The sequence below is a fragment of the Phodopus roborovskii genome, unplaced genomic scaffold, assembly GCF_943737965.1.
Source record: "Phodopus roborovskii unplaced genomic scaffold, PHOROB, whole genome shotgun sequence".
Classification (NCBI taxonomy): domain Eukaryota; kingdom Metazoa; phylum Chordata; class Mammalia; order Rodentia; family Cricetidae; genus Phodopus; species Phodopus roborovskii.
In genome coordinates, this window is record NW_026126413.1 from 6,350,794 (window position 1) to 6,373,132 (window position 22,339).

A 22,339-nucleotide genomic window follows, 5' to 3' on the forward strand; every position below is an offset into this window, starting at 1 on the left:
GCTCTCAGACCATTATAAAAGATGTCTATTCTAGGGAGAGGTTTGCACATTTTGGTGTTTTCTAGATCCACCGTCTGCCCTAGAAAAGAAACTCAAGGGAGCAGAAGCTAGACGCGTAAAGCAGCAGTGTTAGCTGGAGGGGGCCGAGTCTGTTTGCTACAGCAGGAAGGCAGCTGAAAACAAGATCAGAAGGGACTCTGGACATTCGGCTGCATGTTTTGTGTCCTTTAAAAATGTCCCCTACTGACTCCAAGTCTTTTTTTATTTTATTTTATTTTTATTTTATTTGTTTGTTTGTTTCCTCTTGCCTTTGGTTTCTTGTTTTGGGGTTTTATTTTGTCTTGTTTGTTTGTTTTTAACACAGGGAAGGAGACATCGGAAATAGAGGAAGAACCAGAGTAAAATGTAACAATGGGCAGGAAATCTAGAAACTTGGGCTAGGAGCAGAACATAGTGTGGTTGGTGTAATATTCAAAATTGAATAGAAAGGGATGGATCCTCTAAAGACGGGAGAGTAGAGCATCCTGAGTCACAGCACTGAGAGGATGCTATCAGTTTTGGACTTCTTTTAACCACAGAAGCCCTCGTATCAAGTGTATGAACCCAATGTATTAAAATTTAACAAGTGAATGGAAAAAGGAGATGGGGTCAGCATTCATTCCCACTTGGCTTTCCCACTGGATGCCACGTTAGTCTCCAGGCATCTCTGTGGAACGTCATCCCATACTCGGAACAGCTTCCAGTCCTGGCTCTAGAACCCTCAGCAGGAGTCTGTTGGGTTTGCCGCTGTTTGGTTGGCTTTTTATTTCCTAGTGCATGCATGCGCATGTGCGCTAGAAGATGTACTGGGGAGGATGTGTCTGTGTGAGCACAAGCATACCACACCTGCATGTGTTTGGAGCTCAGAGGACAGCTTGTCTGAGTTGGTTTTTATTGGTCCTCTCCTCCCACCATGTGGGTTCTGGGAATGAAACCAGGACATCAGATTCAACAGCAAGCTCACTAACCGCTGTGCCCTCACGTTGATCTTACAAATGGCATTATTGAAACACACCGGCAGCTGGACTCAGGATTACAGTACCATACATTTCTAGCAGAAGTTCAGCCACTCTTAATTAAACACATGCATCTCTGCAGAGCTACTGACACTTGGGCGATGCTATGAACCCTAACATCTGAAAACAAGTGACTTTCTACAATCTTGTAACCACTGGTCATTTCAGAGCACCAGTGTCGTGGTCTGTCAGTACTACTGAGTAATGATCACTGGGTACATAATTTGCACTTGGTTTTGGTAGAGCATGGGAGGCTCAAGAGAGCTGAGTTCCAAAGGTCAGGGCTAGTTGTATAGCTAGAGTCTCACCACAAACTATCATCACTACCACAAACAAGATTTGAGCTCCCTGGTGGTGATGATTTAAGGCTGGAGGCAATGTGAAAGCCACAGGAGCCAACAGTGGGGGCATAAATATTCTTACACCTAAGCTGTCATGACCCGTGTGATGCCAAGCTTTCCTCGATATGGTTGTAATATATACATACAACTTTAACAGAATCAGCTGGAGGCTCAAGGCTTCTCTCAGCAACTGGACACGTGGTGATTCATGGCTAGTGAATGCGGTGGGGTGAGAGGGGACTTCAGAAACCTGTGAGATCTCAAGAACGCTGCCCACTTAAAAGTGATGCTGTCTGGTCTTAAAGCATTGTGTTGGTTTGTGGGCTTAGGGGTGACAATACTTCAGCTCTGCTGGGCTTTACGGAAGTGCCACCAGAAAAACAATAGTTTGCTCTATTTTTGATGAAGAATATACCCACTCAGTGTTGTTAAGCGATATGAATGCTCACACACACACACACAGATGCACGCATATGTACACGCATGCGCGCACGCACACACACGCACATGCACACACACGCACATGCAGAGAAATACCACAACATTGTTCCTTCTTTCTCTTCTCTCACAAACTCCTTTACTAATTACGTTTTTGCTAAGGTGAACTGTCATGCCTGTCAGAAGTAGCATATGTTTTCATGTATAAAGTGCCCTTCAGGAAACCTCCCACCTCCAGACATTTGGTACATGTCCACTGCCTTGTTCACTGTGGCTTCTAGAGGGACCTCCGACTCAAGTGCACCAGATCAGTGTCCATTGGAGCTCCCATCTCTCCTACAGTTCCTTGACTGCTAGGTTTTAGGTCTACATCTGAAAGAACCCAGCCAGACAAATCTTAAAGTCCATGTGACTGCTTATACTGTTATTGTCTCTAAGCTACATTACATCCTCATAGAAAATATGTAAAAATAAGCATGGTGGCTTGTAGTGAGATAGTCCTTCTGTGGCACTGACCACGCCCATTGGGGGTGGAGCCATGGGCAGAAGTGACCTGTGGAAGGAAGTCGGAGGGAGAGCTGGGAAAAGATCTCTTGCTGGCGTGACTCGGACAGGAGAGGATTGGGCAGAATTTCCTGGTATTCATCTGTCTAGGTTGTAAGTTATTTCTCCCTGAATAAACATCTATTAGGCCTATTTGTTTATCCTGATCCTTATTTAACCGCGATATCTGGTGTCAGAAGCGGGATTACCTGGATTTCACCCAGGCAGCAGACACCGCTCCCCTCCCCCACCTTCTCCAATGGGCGTGGTCAGTGCCACAGAAGGACTATCTCACTACAATGGCTCATCAGTCAGAACCAAAGACAAACACCTTTCAAACCTTGAAAAGGTGAAGATTACATTCACCACAGGCTATTCTTCCAGTGCCAGTGTCACCAAGAACCAAGAATGAGGTGATGAAGGCTTCCAAGCGGCTCTATAGGACAAGTGCAGGTCAAAGCTGGACTTTCTAGCTATTAAAAACACACTTTAAAATGTATCCTTAAAAAGGTAAAATGTTATTTCTCCAGTCAAGAAAATAACTGAACCACCAAGCATGGAGGCACACACTTCTAATGCCAGCACTCACCAGGCAGAGGCAGGCAGAGCCCTGAGTATGAGGATAGCCTGGTGAATTCTGAGCTAGCCAGGGCTAGATGCTATTTGAAAAAAAAAAAGAAAAGAAAGGAAGGAAGGAGGGAGGGGAAGGGAGGAAATGAGAGAAAGGAGGAGGGAGGGAGGGAGAGAATAACTGAGTATATGGTATTAAAAGAAAACCTTAAATATAATGAAGACTTCCCATCACGGAGAGCAGGAGCAATCAGCTCTGCACGCCTTCCAGATCCAGCAATTTTGCACACATACTTTTGAAATATTTTGAGAACTTTCAGTATAATATCCAAAAAATAAGTAAGCATATTTATTCATAAAAAGAGATTCATAACTCCCGATGGCTGACTTTATGGACAGCTGCACAGGCTTTATAGACTGAGAGCATTTTTATTTTAAAAAAAAATTTGTGTGCACAGCTGCCTAATGAGAACTAATAGTAGCACTGTCCCCCTGGGATGTGACAGGCATTTTTTCCGCACTGTGTCCTGGCCTACACACTGGACCAAGTTACGTGCAATAAGTTCACACAATAGATTTTATTCTTTAAGATTCTAGCCATTTATTTAACAAAACGGACATTTCTAATGTCTGGTGCTGTTCTACATTTAAATTTTCAGAGAAGTGGGGCTTACATTCTACACCATACATTATAAGAAAAGAAGTCACTGTAAATTTAGATCAGCTAAAACATTTTCTGTAATGACTAGGACTCATTTTCCTTGAGTGAAGCAAGGTGACATTTTTCTTGTGGAAGATGTCTATGTCTCTTTGTCACACGAGATGCGGCACTAACAAAACCTTCCCTCCTCTCTGATGTGGCTACTGGGGGATTTGTTTGACCAATAAGAGGCAGAAGTCCATTCTCTGGCTTTGGTTCCCAGGTTAAGTATAAATCCAACTGTGAACCGAAGGGTGGAGGCTGTTGGCTCCCTGCCCGCTCACACACTGCTCTATAAGGTCATGAGGTCCCTGGCTGCCCTCACGTGCTGACCATGGTACCTAGCTATCGTGCAGGTGTGTAACACACAGCACTGGAGAGAGAGATGACAGCTCTCCACCCCAAACTTGAATCCTTACAAACTCTGACTGGCCAGCATCACTTGTGCCTGACAGAATCCGGGGGCTCTAAGCCCAGATGCAGAGTACATTTCCCAGGCTTCTCCAGGGCAAAGGCAGGATGGACGCCCTCGCTGAATCTATGCCTCACGATGAAGAGCAGCTGTCCACTCTCAGCATTTATAAATAGAAGTCTCTGATTGGTGTAGTCCAGCAGGATGCCCACTCTGGCTGGACGCTCAGTCGCGTGTACCTCGCTAACAAGGCCACTATAGAAAAATGTGTACCTGAAATGAAACAGAATGAGAAATTTAATTTATAAAATCTTAGGAAATCCTTAAGATTTAATAAGAAAAATCACTTGGAAACAATCAAGGTCTCACTTTATTAATCTAGTTCACAGTGGTAAGTTGACATAATGTTGTCCCAAGTACATTTGCTGGAGTGCCTCTAGATGCTCAAATGCGTAGCTCATCCAGCGGAGGTGTTTTAATCATTCTGCTCCTTCTGTATTAGGGGGCAGTCCCAGAATAAGCAGCATGTGCCTCCCCTGTGATTTTTCCCCACGTTCTAGTTCTTTCCCAGCTGCCCACATGTTTCAACTGCCGCATTCATGGTGTGTCATTCTCTTGAATAAACTCTCTTGGCTGCCGTGTATTTAAACAGTACTGTGGGCTTGCCTTCCATACAACGCTTTCTTTTTACATTTTTAAAGCTTTATAGGTAACTTACATAAGGGCCTTTGTGAAGTTCAAGAGCAATGTCGCTAGTTCTTGCCAACTTCAAGCACTGAATTAGCGCCCCCACCCCACCACGCCATGCCCAGACCCATTTCCCCCTTTTATCACTAAATTTTCAGCAGCCAGAGGGTGCCTTGGTGTCACTCTCCAATACAAACACATCCCCCACGCTGCGCGCTCGCTCGCACGTTGTGCAGGCAGGTCTGTGCACCTTGTTCCTCTCTGGGGGTGTGGGGCAGACAAGCCATCGGGGATGGGCAGGACAGGCGTGGGCGGAGAAAGCTCAGTAGATGGAGCAACAGAAAAAGAAAGCAGCAGGACGAACAAGGAGGAGGGGAAGGGCAGGTTGGGGTGGACACGGGACACTAACAATCAATCCGTCTGGGTAGTGTGTTCAGGGAGGCCGAGACCCTAGGCCAGGCAGTTCCAGGGTCCTATGGTATTAAGAATTGGAATTCTGGGTTACTTGGTGGAATAGAGACCAGCAGTCCCAAATAGGGACAGTCAGCACTAACTAACTACATCTGGCCACTTCAACATTTAACAATGTATAAACCAGGTTTTCAGCCTTACCTGCCACAGTTCAAGAACAGCTGTGACGCCATTTTTCTATTATGGTAGCCGGTACTATTGTATAACACAGATCTAGAGCAGTGGTTCTCTGCCTTCCCAATGCTGTGACCCTTTAATACAGTTAGTTTCTCATGGGGTGACCTCCAACCGTAAAATTACTTTCATTGCTACTTCACAGCTATAATTTTTCTACTGTTATAAATTGTAAAGTTATCTGTTTTCTGATGGTCTTAGGTGCCCCTGTGAAAGGGTTGTTTGTGCCCCCAGGGGTCGGGCCCCACATGTTAAGAACCACTGGTCTAGAAGGTTCTGAATGACCCAGTAAACTGATGCCCTTCGCCTGTGGCTTGACAAGTCCCTATTCCCAGAAGATCAATCATCAATCAGTCCCAAGGCAATCTCCATCATGGAGGTCAGAGGGAAAGACATCCCTTAAAATGTTGACGCCATTAGTCCCACAGAACCTGGAGTACATTCCCACTTCTGCACACCAATTCCTCATTTACCACAGACTGTCCCCTTAAGTCTCTGTGCTATGACCCTGGTCACCAGCCTGTGCTATGGCCCTGGTGGTTTCTTTAGGATGTGGAATTTCATGGAAGGAAGTTAGGCCACTGAGGGAGCTCTCTGAAAGGGGTAGTGAGGCATGATTCCTTCCTTTCTTTTTGCACACCAAATTGATGAGGCAGTCTTCCTCTGCCATGGGTCATCACCAACGTGGTCTAGTGTGCTGTCACAACCAGGCCAAGTGACTGGGAAAAGAGACCCTGAGCTAAAAGGAGGCATTCCTCTGCTTCATGTGGTCTTGCTTGGGCATGACCTCATTCCTCCATTTGCCTGCTCCTATTTGGGACTGCTGATGTCTACTCAAATACAACTCATCCAGAAGCCCAACTGTGTGTGACTATGACTCTCAAACTGCCTGCCCTGGGGCGGGCTTGCCACACCCTGAACAAAGCTGATCCAGGCTCAGCCAGACCCCTTTGTACACTGGAGACAACTTCCCTCCTCCCTCAGCCTAGTCACTAAGCCCGGTTTCCCTTCTTCCCTGTGTCCCCTAAGGGCCCCTCCACCCTGAGTTCTGATGTCACCAGAGATATCTGTGGATTGACTGTGGAAGGAAATGGAGGGATGTGGTGAAATAATGTGGCAGGCAGGGCAGCGTGGGCACAGACAGCGTGGCTAGGGCGAGACGGGTGAAGGACATGAGGGGCCTTGAACCAGTATGGCAAAGTGAAGAAGTTAAGAAGAACCTCTGTTGTCTCCCAAGGCCGTCTTCACACTCAGTCAGGAGCCACAGAGCTGGCTGAACTCAAAAACTGAGACCCAGGAGGGCTTGCTGCTCCACACTCCCAGAATCCTAAAGGCCATGGGGGCCTCGTGTGGCACCATCAGAGCATGAAATAAAGGCACTTTAGATTGGCCTCTGTGCTGCAACCACAAAGGTAGGTATATTTGCCTCCCAGAAGCCCACACAGGGCCTGAAAGAACCAGTGACCAAAGTCATAGGAAGAGCTTGTCACAAAACATACAGTTGTGTTTCCTATAAAGTCAGTCCCGGGCATTTGTGATTGGAGAGTTGGAGGCTAGCATTTGCCTTGTGTTCTCAAGTGTGTAAAAGATCCTCACCATCACCATCACTACTGCTGCTGTGCAGGGCACAGTATGCCTGTGCGCCACCAGACACATGCAGAAGTCAGAACAGAGGTTTTGGCAATGGCTTACTCCTTCCACCATAGACGCCAGAGATGGAACTCAGGTTCTTGCGCTCACACAACAAGTACTTTCATCCACTGAACCATCTTACTAGCCTGTAAAGAGTTGCTTATCCTTTTTTTTTTTTTAATAAAATTAATACCTATGTTGGGCTCCTATAATTTGCTAACTGTAAACTCTATGTTTAAATGATTTTAAACTCTGGGCAGGGGCTGAGCCCGAAGGATGGCACAGCACTGGATTTCAATTCATCATATTGCTCTGACTTGATGAAATGTGACTTTACACAGCACTTGGAGACGGCATCCTTGTGAGCCATCTCAGAGAATCAAACTGTCAAGTAGAATGTGGAGAACGATGTGCAGCTGAAGATATGTAAAATCCCAGTCTGGGTGCCTTTTCTGAGAACTCACAAGCAGGAGTAGCGAAAGACAGCTTCCTTTTAAAACTGGAACAATGCCTGCCACTTGGGTGATATATTACAGTGCCAAAGCTCTTCCCTGTGTCTAATTTTATGCGATCCTACAACCCCAATAGGTAGCAGGCCAAGCCTCAACCTTACTAAGCCTTTGTGTATGTCAAGTACTGGCAAACCAAGACCTTCAGAGATAGACTAAATGAATAAGCAATGGATCAAAGGGTTAACAAACTTGGGGAGGGTAACCAATAGGAGGCAAAGCCAGGAAAAAAAAAATCAGACAATCCTGTAAGCATACTGCCAACACAGCATGTTCACCATAGCCCTAGAGACTAATAGAGACCGGAGTTTGGTAAACTTATTTATAGAGACAGAAAAAAAAAAAAAAAAAAAAAAAAAAAAAAAAGCTTGGCATGTTACAGCTACTCAGTCTTTCTCCAGTCTGCCACATTAGTACAAAAGTAGCCATAAACAAATGAACATGACTGTTTTCTAATAAAACTTTATTGTAAGTCAATACTGGACAGAGATCTGGAGAGCCACCACCTCTTTCTCATTCCTGCCAATTCCTTCTCAGTACGGGGAGCCCTTTGAACATCATTGTGGTACTTCTCTCCACTAGGGGGATGAGTTTAGAATAGAAAACTGCCAGATTCTTCCTTTGTCTTGGCTGATGAGGGGACAAAACACCCTTCTCTGCCTCTCCAGGGACAAGAGTGTCCCACAGAGCAGGAAGGTTGGCCCCACTGTGGCTCTGGTGGCTGAGTCTGTATGGTCATGAGGCTGAATATAAGATGCACTCTTGTCTAGTTTCTGTGGTAACCAGGGTGATATTTTAACTGCCTTACCCATTGTGTTTACTGACTTATTTGTTTGGAAGTTGGGCAAGGACATGAAAAGCTCCTCATTAGGTCCTGCCTAGACACTGTAAGTGACATTTGGATTGAGTTAAGAAAGGCAGGAACCTGGCTTACCTTTGTGGCTCAGAGCAATGCATGTACCACGAGGTCTCCCCTTGTCCCAGGGCACCAGCCCTCACAGCTGAGCTGCAGCAGATGCCAAGTCGATAGGCTGGGCAGTCTGTGACTGTGGTTTCCCAGTAATGCTGACCACAGGCAGGCAGCTCCTCCCCGAGCACGGAGGGGATCCTGTAAGCAAATTTGATCAGATGAAGGTTACCACAGAAATCACAGCCTTTATCCCATGAGCATCAACCTTACATACCCCTTATGCAGGGCTCTATCTTCAGAAACTGCTGGCAATTGACTAAAGATACCATCTGTCCCTTATGCTCCTAACCCTGGCCAGATTGCCCCAGGATTCACAAACCTCCAGCATGCATTTGACATATGCCCACCGTGTTACGCATGCACATATGGTACATTGTGTTTCTTCAAGGGTCTGGGAACCAGGCGATGGCTGGCAAAATGATGGGAAGGAAAAGAAATGCTATAACCTCTTCTCTCAGGGAAATGAAAGGGATACCATGACTTACAGAGTCTTCTTCCAAAACCTGCAAAGTTAAAAATGGAATCTCCAGAACTTTTCACATTTTGAATTTTTGGCACATGGGTTCACTATGTAACTCACATTGGCCTCAGATTCTGTGATGCACCTTGCACAGCTTCCTTGAATGTTGGGATTATAGGTGTGCACAAGCAAGTTCAGCCTTTCAAACCTTCTAGAACTGAATGCCAGCATGAGCTGACCTTCCTTGTGACCGTGACCCTGTGGGGGCACAGCTCTTAAATGTCAAGACATCTGCAAAGGCCAGAGCCTAGAAGCGGGCAGCATGACCAGTGGCTCTGGGGAGATGCTTCATAGTCTCCATGGCTGCAGGTGCCTCTGGGAGGTGAGTTCAAGGCTCCTTTCTGGTTGACTATAGGTATTTTAATAAAGAGCACAGTGAAATGAGCCTGAGCCCTTGCAGCCATGGACGAGTGACCTTGTTTGCATGGGTTGCTCAGCTTTGCTGGAAAATGGCTGAGACAGCAAGGAGGCATTTTTAACTTCATAGTGTTAATATTCAGTCAGCACTTCCTCTCTCCCCTTGAACAGTGAGGAAATGATTAATGCAAGTAAATGTATTTCACTTGTTCTATGTCTTTACCCAATAACTTCATCTAGAGAGGTGCCAACTGACAAGCCCTCACTCCCTGGAGTAAAGCCAGGCATCCTAATACTCATTTACAAGCTAGTTTTCATATATTAATAATAAATAAACAAAATTCACCCCAGTTTTCATCAAATAGCATCTATGAACTCTTACAACTCCAGTCTACTTCTTTTTCATTATTTTTTAAAGAATAAATCCCATATATTTCTCTTTTTAAATTTATTTTTAAATTATGTGTATGTGTTGTTATGTGTGTGGATATGTGAACACAAGGTCAGTTGCCCACACTGGCCAGAAGGGGGCATCAGTTCCCTAGGAGCTTGAGCTGCAGGCTGTTGTGAGCTGCCCAACATGAGTGCTTAGAACCTAATCCAGATCAGGTCAGAGGTTCTGTGGCCTGGGGAAGACTTGGCCACTTCCAGTGGTAGTGGAATGTCAAGATTGGACCAGAGTGCGTGCAAGTTACCAGAGACAGGAATGAATGCTACACTGTTGCTCCTGCTCACAGCCTACATCTGGGCACATCAGTGTCTTCTACAGTATGTGTTTCAAAAGCTTTGCTGCTATGGAATAATCTTTGTATGCTGTAAATATGCATTACTCTTATTGGTTAATAAAGAGCTAACTAGCTTCTAGCTAGACAGGAAGAGATTGAGCAGGAGAGACAGCCTAGGAGGACTCTGGGAAGAAGGGAGTCCCAGGGACTCAGGAAGATGCCATGAAGTGCAAAGCAAGCAGGATGGGAAGTACATAGATGAAGTAAGTGAGCCTTGGGGCAGCACACAGATCGACGGAAATGGGCTAATTTAAGTTATAGGAGCAAGCTAAAAACAAGCCTAAACTATGGGTCAAGCATTGGTATTGCAAGTTTCAATGTAGTTATTTGGGAGCAGCTGCCGGGACACAGAGAAACTCAGCCAATGCTTTGCCCACACTTTATCCCATTTGACCATTTCAACCCGCAAGATAGCTGAGAGAGAGACAGGAGAGACACAGGCAGGGAGAGACAGAGAGAGACAGAGACGCAGAGCAGGTAAATGCCAGGCAATCTTCCACCCATCCCAAGCTTTCCGTTCCTGTTTTCTTTGATGTCACTGCCTTTTGTGGGGGCTGCTGGAGGACAAGATTCTGTGGCCAGAACTAAGAACTCAAGAAACCATCCCATTCCAATCCAAGCGCTCCACACCTGGGTTGACTGAAAACTGAGAGTCATCACTGGGTTCTGGTTTTCACTGAACCAGAGATAATACCTTAAAGCAGCCAGTGTTTCAACCAAAACCATCTGCGCTTATGGTCCCAATAAAAATATTGACACTGCCCCAAGCTGTGAGGTCTGCACGCCTCACAGTGAAGAGTGCCTGCTGCACATATATTTGTGGCATAACTAAGCAAGCTCATCGAACCAAGAATACGCTCAGCAGACACGGTATTGGGGAAACTGATCCTGCACGGCTGAGCATCAGCCCGGCTGTGCTTGCTCCTACTTACTCAGTCAGCCGTCTCCTCTCTGAGAAGCTGATCACTGTCCCATTTGAGGAGATCTGGAGAGCTGGGTGAGCCGTTTCTCTCAATAAGAGAAATCTAGTTCCTATGGAAGAAAATAAGATGACAGCATTGTCACAATGCCAAGCACCAGGCCAACCCATACATGTCAAGCAAAGGCTCCCGCTCTCCTGAACTCAAAAGTCCTGACTTGGAATTTTCAATCCACAGCTGACACTCCATTCATGAGCAGGCATTAATGGACGCCCTGGGCTGGTCACTCCAACCTGCTGCAGGTGGGGTCTATGCTATGCCATGGTGTGCTCCTTGTAGCATCCACATCACCTGGAAATGAAGACCCTATCCTGGATCTATTGAATTTGACTATCTACGTGGACAAAATGCTCAAAGATCGAAGTGTGCGTTGAAATAGACTAGCCCACAGAGGCTCCAATGATGGAAGGTGTAAGCAGTGTACTGAGATGGTAGGGAAACATTCCTGGAAAGGCAGCTTTTCTATCTTTTCCTACAAGTCAGACAGGCCCTAGAAACATCACAAACAGGGCACCGTGCAGTGACTTAATGTACCCCCTCAGTCTTGTGCCATCTGTGGATCTGGGATAAGGCAGCAGAATTTCCACCTCGCTATTCTGCATTCCTCATAATTGAAAGATGCCGAATGTTTTCGGTTAATGTTCTCTGGGGATGTCTCCCCCCAAATGTTACTGAACTGTTTTATCACCTATCTTAATTATTCATTTGTTCGTCTGTTTGTTGGTTCATTCATTTGACAAACATTAATTAGCATAAACTAGGATAAGGAGGACAAAACTGGAAACCTGTCACAGAGTTCAAAGGATAACAGAATGAGAAAACCATCACACACAGCCCACACCTACAAATTACAGTGCATTCTGAGAGAATCACAAAGTGTCTGGGAAGATTTCTAAGACCACAAATGCTTCAACCCATCCCCAGATCAAACACACCCATTTCTCTTAGGGGGGGGGTGAGACCAGGGAGTCAGTATTGTAAGTGCCCTGGCTGATTGCTAAGCACAGCAAATGCTTCAGAACCTTTGAAGAAAACAAATAAAAGAACCATCTTGACACTGGATCAATGGGACCTCAAGACAAGTCCTCTCACTGACAGCAGGCTGGAACTTTGTAAAGTCACCCTAGGGGTCTCCTCTGGATGACAGAAGGGGAGGAATGGAGACAGACACCCAGACATTCCGGCTCTGTGCTAAGCAGAAAGTACCTCTGGTGGAGATGAGGGCAGCTTCACTCTGCTCGCTTGTCCCAAACACATTGATGGCTCTCACATAGAAGAAGTAATTGTCGTTGGGTTGGAGGTTAACTTTCAGCTGGAGGCCTTTAATTCCAGAGAAAGATCTAAGTACAAAGGGCAGATAATTCTGAATATGATGTCATGAGACTTCTGTAGGGAATGGACATATTTCATTATCAACAAATAACTTATTTTCTTCCTTTCTAATCATTGACTTAGCAAGACTTAAAATAAAAAGGGGGGGGGAGAAAGAAAAAAATCACCATTGTCCACTAAGATTACTTCACTGAATTATTTCTATTTCCAACCACCTTTTGTTCAGAATATATCTTCTAGAATATTTGTCAGGACAAAAACAGACACCATTTTGAAAAATTCAGACTGAAAAAGAATACTAGATCCTGTGGTTAATGAGTCCCAAGAACATGTTATTTCTCTTAATTGATTTTGGACGAGGTGACAGTTTTGGAGTGAGATGATGTGAAGTCTGTTTACAACACAAAGCATCCCAATTATCTCATCAGCAGATCCAAACTGTGAAAACCTCGGGATGCGTGATGATTTTGTACCTGGCCGTGCCAGTGCCACCAGGTTAGCAAGAATGCAGCTCTTCAAAGCAGACAGTATCTTTTCAAAGAAACACAATCTTGGCAAGAAAAGAGAATTCTAATTGCCACCTCCCCAAAGTCCTCAAAGCTGCTATTATTCCTAAATTGCCCACTTAAATTAAAGGGAAAGTACACCTACATGGCATTGGCCTGCAAGTGAACTGTGGTAGCCTAACCATTTAAATAGAGGAGAACTGAGTTTGAAGGTGGAACCCTCTGGATTTGCCAGTGAGCTGGAATAGGCTTCTTGCCCAGTCTCTACTCTGCTTGATATCCTGGACTAGAGTATGGATACAAGCCCACGGGCCTCTCTCCTTCAGAATGTACTGGGAGTTGCTTGGAGAGTTGCAAGATGGACTACTTGTTAATGTAAATACTGTGGACTTGGCTGCTGGAGTGCAGTTCTTTTCCTGGAGGTCATGGTCTGAGTGGTCAGGAAAAGCACCCTACTCTAGCTCACTCTGGGGCCATGGAGTTTGTTGCTGTTTTTATTAATGAAATGTGCTACAAAAGCATTAAAACATGATTTTCCCCCAGGGGATTTCTATGTATTTCTCTCCTTGATACCTGTTGTAGAGAGTAACATAGAGTAACCAGAAAAAGAGAAAATGCATTGTGGATTTAGAAAACAAACTACTTAGATTATTGGCAATGTTGGAGGTTGAACCTAGAGCCTGAGCTCTAACCACTAAGCTAAAGCTGCACCCTCAGACCTTGCTCTGTAGACAGACTGCCACTTACATAGCCCCAGCTGGCCTCAAACCAATTCACAATCCTCCTGGCTGCTGCTTCCTGAGTGCTAAGATTCTAGGCTAAGACACTGAGAGCCCAACATGTCTTCAAGAAAACAAAAACAAAAACAAAAAACAATGTCTGGATGGAATGCAAGCCTGTCCCTGCCCGATGACTACGAACACAAAACTCACAGTATGGCTCTCAGGAAGGTGGGGGTAGGGAGCAGGTTGATTCTGAAATTTTGCTGGTCAGTGCCTGGAAAAGGTCAGCACACACTTCTCAAATGATACTGGTTGTTATTTCTGGACCTACCACCCCTCCAGGCCTCCAGGGAGCAGCATATTTAGCTATGCTGAGAAAGGAGGGGTGAAATTGAGCCATTTGACCATTAATGACTAGCTGTGCTGCAGTTAATTAGTGAAAACACATGTTCTACAGTGGCTAGTGTAATTCCCAACTAATATTCTAGAATATGAGTCTGGGGCAGATGCATTGCTTGTCTTATCTGAGTTGACAGCCAAAGGGATGTTTTAAATAAACACAGATAACAATCAGTAATAAAATTATTGTTTTAATACACACACTCAGCATGAACTGAATTTTACACTTCATTTGCTCATTAAATAACTGCAGATTGATCACTTATCATTTTTTCAGGACCTGTCACCCTGGATCCTGAGGGGGAAGGGGCAGGGGAAGGCGAGGAAACTTCAGCTCGAGAGACTGTACATAATACAGCGGCCTCATTTGGTCATGGCACGGTTGTTATACATCATGAATGTTTTCAGAAGTCTGTCAAGGAGAGCAAATGCCATGTATATCATTAACGTCATACCACGTGCCATTACATGGGTAAAGTACAAAGATTATATGGTGTTGAAATCAACATACAGCATCCTGCCCCGCCTTCAGCACATGAGATGGCCACACCCATGTGTAGAGGGCCCTCATCCTGTGTGTAAAGCAAAAGCACCAAGTATAAAAACAGAAGATGGACTATAAAATGTGGTGGCATTTACTGTCACAAGTCACTATCTTCTGCTCAAGCACCAGGACAAAGCTCAGATACAAACATGCTTTGCCTCGTCTCCTTACTTACCTGGATGTCAGCTAAGTTTTCATCTCAGCCATGAAGTTCTTCAGCCAAATGAAAACAAAGTCTGTAATCTCAAGAGCTACTTACTCCCTTGCATAGCTTATGACTTCATTACATCAAAACCAAAACGTGTCAGGATTTCCATTGAATCCACATGGAGCTTGACCTACACTACAGTAGAATTTAGGTTCAAAGAACATGCAAACTGAAGGAAGTAACAGAAAGCAAATGGAACTACAGCAAATTGTGCCTTAGATAATATGGGATGCTAGCTGAGCATGGTGGCATGCATCTAAAAAATACCAATATCCAGCAGGCTAAGAAAGGAGGACCCTGAGTTTGAGTCCTGGCATATGCTATAGTTAGACATTGTCTCCGTGGAGGTGAGGATGGGGTTATACCAGTAAGAAATTGATTACGACTATAAGTCTAGAACCAGTAACGGAATTCAAAAGACAATAAGAAATGGCTCAAATGGTCTCATTGGGTCCTTGGCCATGGGATTTCTTTGTATAAGGATCATGGAGCAGTGGAAAGAAGTGACTTTGTGAGTAGATGCTGAGATAAGGTGGGGGTGGGGTGAATTGACAATTGCAGGTGCCCTGGAACTAGATTCAGGATGCTGAGCCCAGCAGGCTTCAGGGACTCTCAGCTGCTCATCTCTCCAGCAGCAGGACAATTATTTGCTGAGCCATCCAGCAGAGAAGAAAGAGTCTGGCCCTGCAGGCCGTAAGGCTGCTTCCTGAGTGAAGGACACTGTCTCCTTCTCAGTATTGGCGGAGAGCAACCAAGTGGAAGCCAGTGGAATGCTGTTTAAAGGAAGGAAGACCTACCTAGCTCGAACCCTATCATTCTTTTCTCTTTCAAAGAAAAGACTGGGAATTCTGGCACAGTTACTCATGACTGACAATGGAGTAAAGTTCATTTTAGGTAGAACTTGAAATGAATTTCCAGGAAGAAATCATTAGGTATACCATGTTTATGAGGGAAATTACTGAAAGCACCCCCACTAAGTCAGAAAGAGAGATAAGATTAAAAAATAATTTGGAAGTAGGGGGTAAAAAACACTACTGCCATCTGCAGATGACTTACCTAGAAATCAGCGGAACATTCTTCCATAAGAGGAGTCTGTAGGATGGCTAGATATGAAACTAATGGAAGAAACCAGGGTCCACTTGCTTTGCATGCTTGAAGCCCTAGACTCCAACCCCAGTACCACCAAAATACAACCAGGCAGAAGATAGAACTGAGATGGGAGAATGGCAGCAAATATGAAGATGTATAGGAAAATAAATGAGATACACGTTAGGGACATCTGTCGATGCTACTAAAAGAAACACTCTGTTTCTTCTTCAGGAAAATGAGGTGTCAGAGTACCTTCAATTCCCTCTGAAGATTATCAATCCAGTATGCTCTCTAAAAATAGCAAATTGTCTAGAATCAGTTGATGGAGGAAGCTACACAAGCTAACTCTGACAATAAAATACAAACTAGAAGTAGGAAAAAACATCATGAATGGATCACCTAACCCCCAAGGACCCTAGATAGGAAAGCTAGTGGTGCTCAGACTCTGGACCCCCAAAACCACCAAGAGACCAGATCTGAAGCAAAAGCAAAGAGTCTTTTTAATTAATGAGTTAACTATATTAACTTGTGTCCTCCATCCATCTGACACAGCAGGCAGAGTAGGAGGGACCCTGAGCAGCAGTGGGGCAGGGAATATATTGGGGTAGAGCAAGGGGAGTACCTGGGGGGGGTCCACTAGTTGCATAGCAACAGTCTCAGGATTGGTGCACCTCAGGGCTTGGGCAACCTGTCCTGAGTTGACTGGTCAGCTGCAGCTGCAGAAAGGTTGCTATGCCGAGAGGCCCTCCCAGGTTGGTTGCTATGCTTCGCATTCCACTATTATCAGTAAAGTACATCCAGAATCCACCAGCTAACTTCTGATTGGTTCCTCACCACATGGAGGATATCTAGCACCACATGGAGCTTCCTAGTAATTAGGGCAAGGTCAGGCAAGGATGGGGGCTCAGCACATGTTACTGAGTCAGGGGCCTACGTCTTGCTGGGTCTTTTCTGCAGCCTGTCATGGCTGCCAAAGCAGGAGGCTGGGTAAGGGTCTGGGCCCTTCAAGCTCTGCTACTAAAAGCAGTGTGGCATTTCTGCATAAGCACACAGAGTTCAAGGTCAGGAATGGAGCCAGGTGCATAGACTCTTGGGTAAGCATTTCAGATCACAAGAAGAAATAAGAATTTCTTTTTAAGACAGCCAGATTACCATATGAAGGAGGGAAGGAGGCAGAGAGAACACTGAGTTTGGGGGTTCATACCTATAACCTGCAATCCAGCACTTGAGAGGCAGAAAAGAGGGATTGTAGTAAATTCAATCAAGGTCAGTCTGGTCTATACAGCAAGTTCCAGGCCAGACAGGGCTACATAGTGAGTTCCTGTCTCAAAATCAGTCGACCAATCAAATGAAGTTGGAATTTCTAAGTCATACCTCCTACCAAAGTAATGTCAAATGATAAAATAGATTTTTAAAGCAAAACTAAGAAAATGGGAGGACCTGTATAATATATACATGCATATATTCAGAGAGAAGCATTCTAAAATATTATTTAAAAAACATGAAAGCTTTTTTCAAGAGATTGATAAATTCATCTAAATTAACATTTTAAAATATTCATGACAAAATATGTTTTAAAAGATTCCAAACTCACACATGAAATCTAACTTCCTTTAAAAAAAAAAAAAAAGAGGAACTATGAATAAAAAAGAAAATGTCATAATCTAACAGGGGAGGAATGGTAAGAGAAGTGAATAGCCATAGAAAAGGAAGCGTGCGACTCAAACCACATGAAAAGGCATCAACCCAACAACAGAATCGAACACTTAAACTGTGGTTATGATTTCTAGCTACCTACCTGTCAAAAATCAGACAAGATTGTGGGGAACCACATGTTCCTATGCACTGCTAGCAAGAGAATAAGCCCTGTAAATCCCTATGACGTTGGGATATCTATCAAAATTCAAAAGATATACAACTTTTAACCAGTCTGTTTTGAGAAATCTATTCTACAAATATATTGTAAATCAGTGGAATTGTATACTCCTGGGTTGTTTCCTACAGCATGGTTGGGGACAGCAAGAGACTAAGGCGGTGTCTCCTCAATTGGTCAAGTAAATTGAATAACATTGTGAAAACAGAATACAATGGAATTGTGTTTTTTTAAATTGAGGCAGTCCCCTGGGTATGAATGCTCACAGAGGTATATGTTTAAGCAAGGAAAGCAAATTAGCAGAAATACATGTAGGATTGGTGGCATTTTTTTTGGGATATTATAGATGCTTTTATCTGAAAGGTTAGAAATGAATCAAGTGACAGTTATTGCCTTTGGGGACAGAAATTGAGAGATGAAGAATAGATACATAGAAAATTAAGGTTCTCTGTCTTTTTTGTCTTTTGAATTTGTACCATAAGCACATGCAATAGACCCAAATTTTTAAAAATTAACTTTTAAGAGCAATATTATTAGGCAGCAAAGAGTTCAAGAGCCGACTGAACCTCTTTACACTTGTCGGATTCAGGCATCTGCACTGGCCTGCACCTTCAACTGCAGTCACTAAGAGCACAACCTGTGCATATTCACTCTTTTCCCTTTTAAAGGGGCCCTGTGCAGCTCCCATCCTCCTCTCTTTCTTTCTCTCCCTCTCTCTGTCTGTTCTCATCTCTCTCCCTTCCTCTCCCTCTCCCTCTCCCCCATCTCTCCTCTCTCTCTCCCCCTTTCCTTTCTTCTCTCTACTGCTGCTCCTGTCTCTGGAGACTTGTCTCCCCTCTTCCCTTTCCCCTTTTTATGATCCCTTTCCCTAATTCAAACAAACAAACAAGCAAGCAAACAAAGGAACAAAACCCCCTCTGCCTGAACCTTGTCACACGGTGTCTTTCCCTCCTGGGCACTGCTTTTCTTAAATTACAACACTCACTTGAGCACTTTGAAGGAGCTTCACATGAATTTGCTAATCTGATGACTTGGCTCTGCGAGAAAGAACAGGCATGACTAGAAAGGCCAGCAAGTGTGGGGAGGAGCTGTTCTCTGTACTGTTGGGTCCTGGGGTGGGGGTGGCCTGGGTGCAAACAGTATGGGAGAATCCTGTGCCACCACTCCTGGAGGCAGCCTAGGGATGGTGCCATCACCATAGTGTACAGCAGATGGCTAAGTAGGAATTGTTGTTTAGAAACACAGTTGGCTCTTATTGGCTTTCATGTTGGCAGCACCAACATCCAACCATCCAGTCAGTACCACTCACTGTGAACCGTGAACAGAGCTCATGCTGGGTCTGTGGGAGCATTGAGTGAAGCAGTGTTTCCCAACCCGCCAGGGCATCCAAACTGGCAAGCTTGAAAAAACATCATTTTTTAATTAATTCTTTTTTAAGATAGAGTCTCACTGTGCAGTCCAGGCTAGCCTTGCTTGCATTCACAATGTAACCTATGTTGACCTCCATCTCCTGGAACTCTTGCCTCAGCCTCCAGGGTACTGAGTTCCAGGCATCTGAACTGGGGTCCTGAAAGGGGCCCCTGAAGTATGGTCCTAACAGCAGGAGATGGAGAGGAAATAGAAGAAAGGGGGGAAATTACATAACATAAGCGACATTAAATACAAAGGCAAGCCAGAATGGTAGCTCATGGCTATAACCTCAGTGCCTGGAAGGCTGAGGCAGAAGGATTGTTGTAAGTTCCAGACAGATACAGCATGAGATCATCTCTCAAAACAACAACAACAAAAACAAAACAAACACAAGATACAAACTAGTCAATGGGTGCTCCAAGCTATTTATAAATCCTTAACTAATCATAAATATAGAAAACTTTTAAGATGGAAAACATCAGTTCAATCAGGGTTAAGAAGAAAATTCTTTTTATACTAATTTTCCATGATTAAAAAAATTTGGTAAATAAAATTTTAATACAACCATTTTTCTTCTGATAAACAAGAGTATTATGAGACTCTGTGTTGCTAAATAGCACCATTATTTCATAACAGTGCAGAAAAACAATGCAGGCTCTTCATGCTGACAACCACAGGGCATTGGCTTTCCTGTGGCTTGAATCTGTCAGCAAATCAATGTGAGCCAAAGGGTCCTGGATTTCTGTTTTCTCTATCTGAACTCTCCAAAGCCTGAACAATGCTGTTTATATTCCTGACAGAGGTTTCCAAGAGTCTTGTAATACTTTGGATCCTCCCAGCTCTCCTTTACTTCCTCCTGGTCGTCTCTGTGGACAGTTACTTGAGGTCCCCAGGCCAGTCTGCTGAGAACAGTGATTAACATTATGCTTTCAGACACTGCCTGGAAATGATTAATGTGTGTGTGTGCACGCGTGCGTGCATGTGCGTGTGTGTGTGTGTGTGTGTGTGTGTGTGTGTGTGTGTGTGTGCATCTTTTGCATAACTGCTCTTAAAGACGACCACTGTTATCTTAAGAGCCCTTATATAAAGATCTCCATGAAAATTCATTTCAAAGCTGAATGTTATGGAATATAATTGTCTTAGTGGAATGTTGTGCTTCCTTTTAAAAGAGAAATGAGTTATATAACCTCCTTCTTCCTCCCTCTCTCTCTCTCCATCCCTCCCCCTCTCTCCAGTTTTTATTTAAGCTGCCAGGAAGCTCAGATTTGAATTTTATCTTCCACTGAGGTTCCGGTCTCAGCCTGGTATTTCTAACAGTCCTCTCTCCCCTTGCTCATTCAGTTCTTGCACTCACAGAACTGTCCTGGGGGCTCTGTCACCTCCGGGTGCTTCACTGGGGATGCTCTGGGAAACTGACATAGCATACATGAAGTGAAGGACAGATCACATCCCCACTGTCTGAGGTTCTATTGTACAACCTGGGGAGGGATGTGAGGTACCCAGTGGCCAGTTAAGTTAGAGTCTTTTAGGTAGAAAGGCTTTGCTTAGAAGACGCTGAATGTCAAGAACACTAGGGGGAACCATCACATCACGCCCCTCCCTAAGGCTTCTGCAAAGGGACCAGGAAACCAATCCACATAAACATAGCCCGTTACCTCGAAATCGCTCAGTGAATGTGGGCTCTGCCATGCATATCTGTGATTGTCCTGTGGCCTAGAGAAGCAAGCTGGAGCTCTGTACCCTCAGGCTACAGAGAAGCTCCAAATACTTGCTGCCAGCTGATGGGTCAATCATCTACCATCTATCTACCTGAAGCCTACTAAGGAAGTTTTTAAAGAGCCAGAAACCTGGCTGCCTATAAGGACAGAGCAGCAGGAGTCTGCCACTGGGGCACCTGCCTCTGAGTGGCCACCCTGTTCCTGCTCTACGGTTGGCCCCACAGTTGGACACAGGAAAGTGAACTCACAGGCCCATCACCCGTGCAGACCTTCCTAAGGATACTCACCCTCAAGGGTATGGTCCAGAGATGATCTCTGGATGCCACTGCCCAAGGCGGAGGCAGGGACAGGAAGCTCACCCCCAACTAATTTGTGGAGTATTGCGTCTCACAGACTTGTCATTCAATGCACAACTTCTCTGCACAGCCCACACAGCTAATTCCTGTACTATATTTCTCTCAGTTTTCCTCCTCCACCCACACTTCTGCTGACTTCTCTCTGCACCAGGGAGACGGAGCAGCTGAGGAAACAGGAGAGTGGTGGGAAAAAAAAATTGCAAAGTGTTTAGAGCCCACCCAACCTGAGAAGAGCATTCACAGAAAAACAGGAAGAGTAGGAGACCCTCCATCTCACACACAAGCTAAGGGTTGTCACGCCCTCCCACCCACCTCCAGTCTCAACAGGGGCTGACTGGTGGGACCAAGCTTTGGTGCCCACATGAAAACAAAAATGCAAAATTTTAGAGGAATCATGAAAGAGGCGGCATTGCTCAGCTATTTCAGATACCCATGTCATGGAGCAGAGGGGCACAGTAGGCTCACTCATTCCATTCAAACACCCCCACCCCCCGAGAATTCCACCAGCATTATTGGTCTTAAATTAGAGTATCTAAGAGGCCCTCACACTGGGAGAAGGAACACAGGTCCTCAGATGGATGACTTCACTCTGGCAACTGATATGAGAGTGCCCGGCTTGGAGCACAATCAATGAATCAGTGCCCGCCCTCCATGAGTGCAAGTGTGTGTGTGTGTGTGTGTGTGAGTGTGTGGGGGGGGCATGAGTGTGGGCGGCAAGTGTGTGTGTGTGTGTGTGTGAGTGTGGGGGGGCATGAGTGTGGGCGGGATTCGATATTACTCATTCTTCTTTCCCTTTTTTTCATTTCAACTCTTTTCCTGCAGCTCTCAGAGTTTTTAGGGCTCCTTCTCCCTCTCCCCGAGGATCTAGGGTGGTGAAAAGACAGAGATGAATACAGTTCTTGCTCTCCCTCTCTTTGCTGGAGGTGTCAGCTACTTAGACGACTTTGGGCAAAGACCAAAGGAGATGGAGTCATCCCATTTGCTCTCATTCGTTAACAGACCTTCGAGGATGTCTACACAGATGAATTTTCAGTCTGC

The 22,339-nt window shown here is 44.9% G+C and overlaps 1 protein-coding gene across 1 annotated transcript in view; it reads right to left on the bottom strand.

Moving 5' to 3' along the window:
- Positions 1-3,984: 3,984 nt before the first annotated feature.
- Positions 3,985-22,339, bottom strand: part of Cmya5 (cardiomyopathy associated 5) — a 90,163-nt gene continuing 71,808 nt past the window's right edge. Inside the window, exons 11-14 of the mRNA XM_051182917.1 lie at positions 12,351-12,484; positions 11,097-11,196; positions 8,467-8,640; positions 3,985-4,332 (exon numbers count right to left, since the gene is read on the bottom strand). Of these exons, the coding sequence (XP_051038874.1) occupies positions 4,086-4,332; positions 8,467-8,640; positions 11,097-11,196; positions 12,351-12,484 (655 nt within the window). The 3' untranslated portion in view covers positions 3,985-4,085. The remainder of the gene's footprint in view (positions 4,333-8,466; positions 8,641-11,096; positions 11,197-12,350; positions 12,485-22,339) is intronic.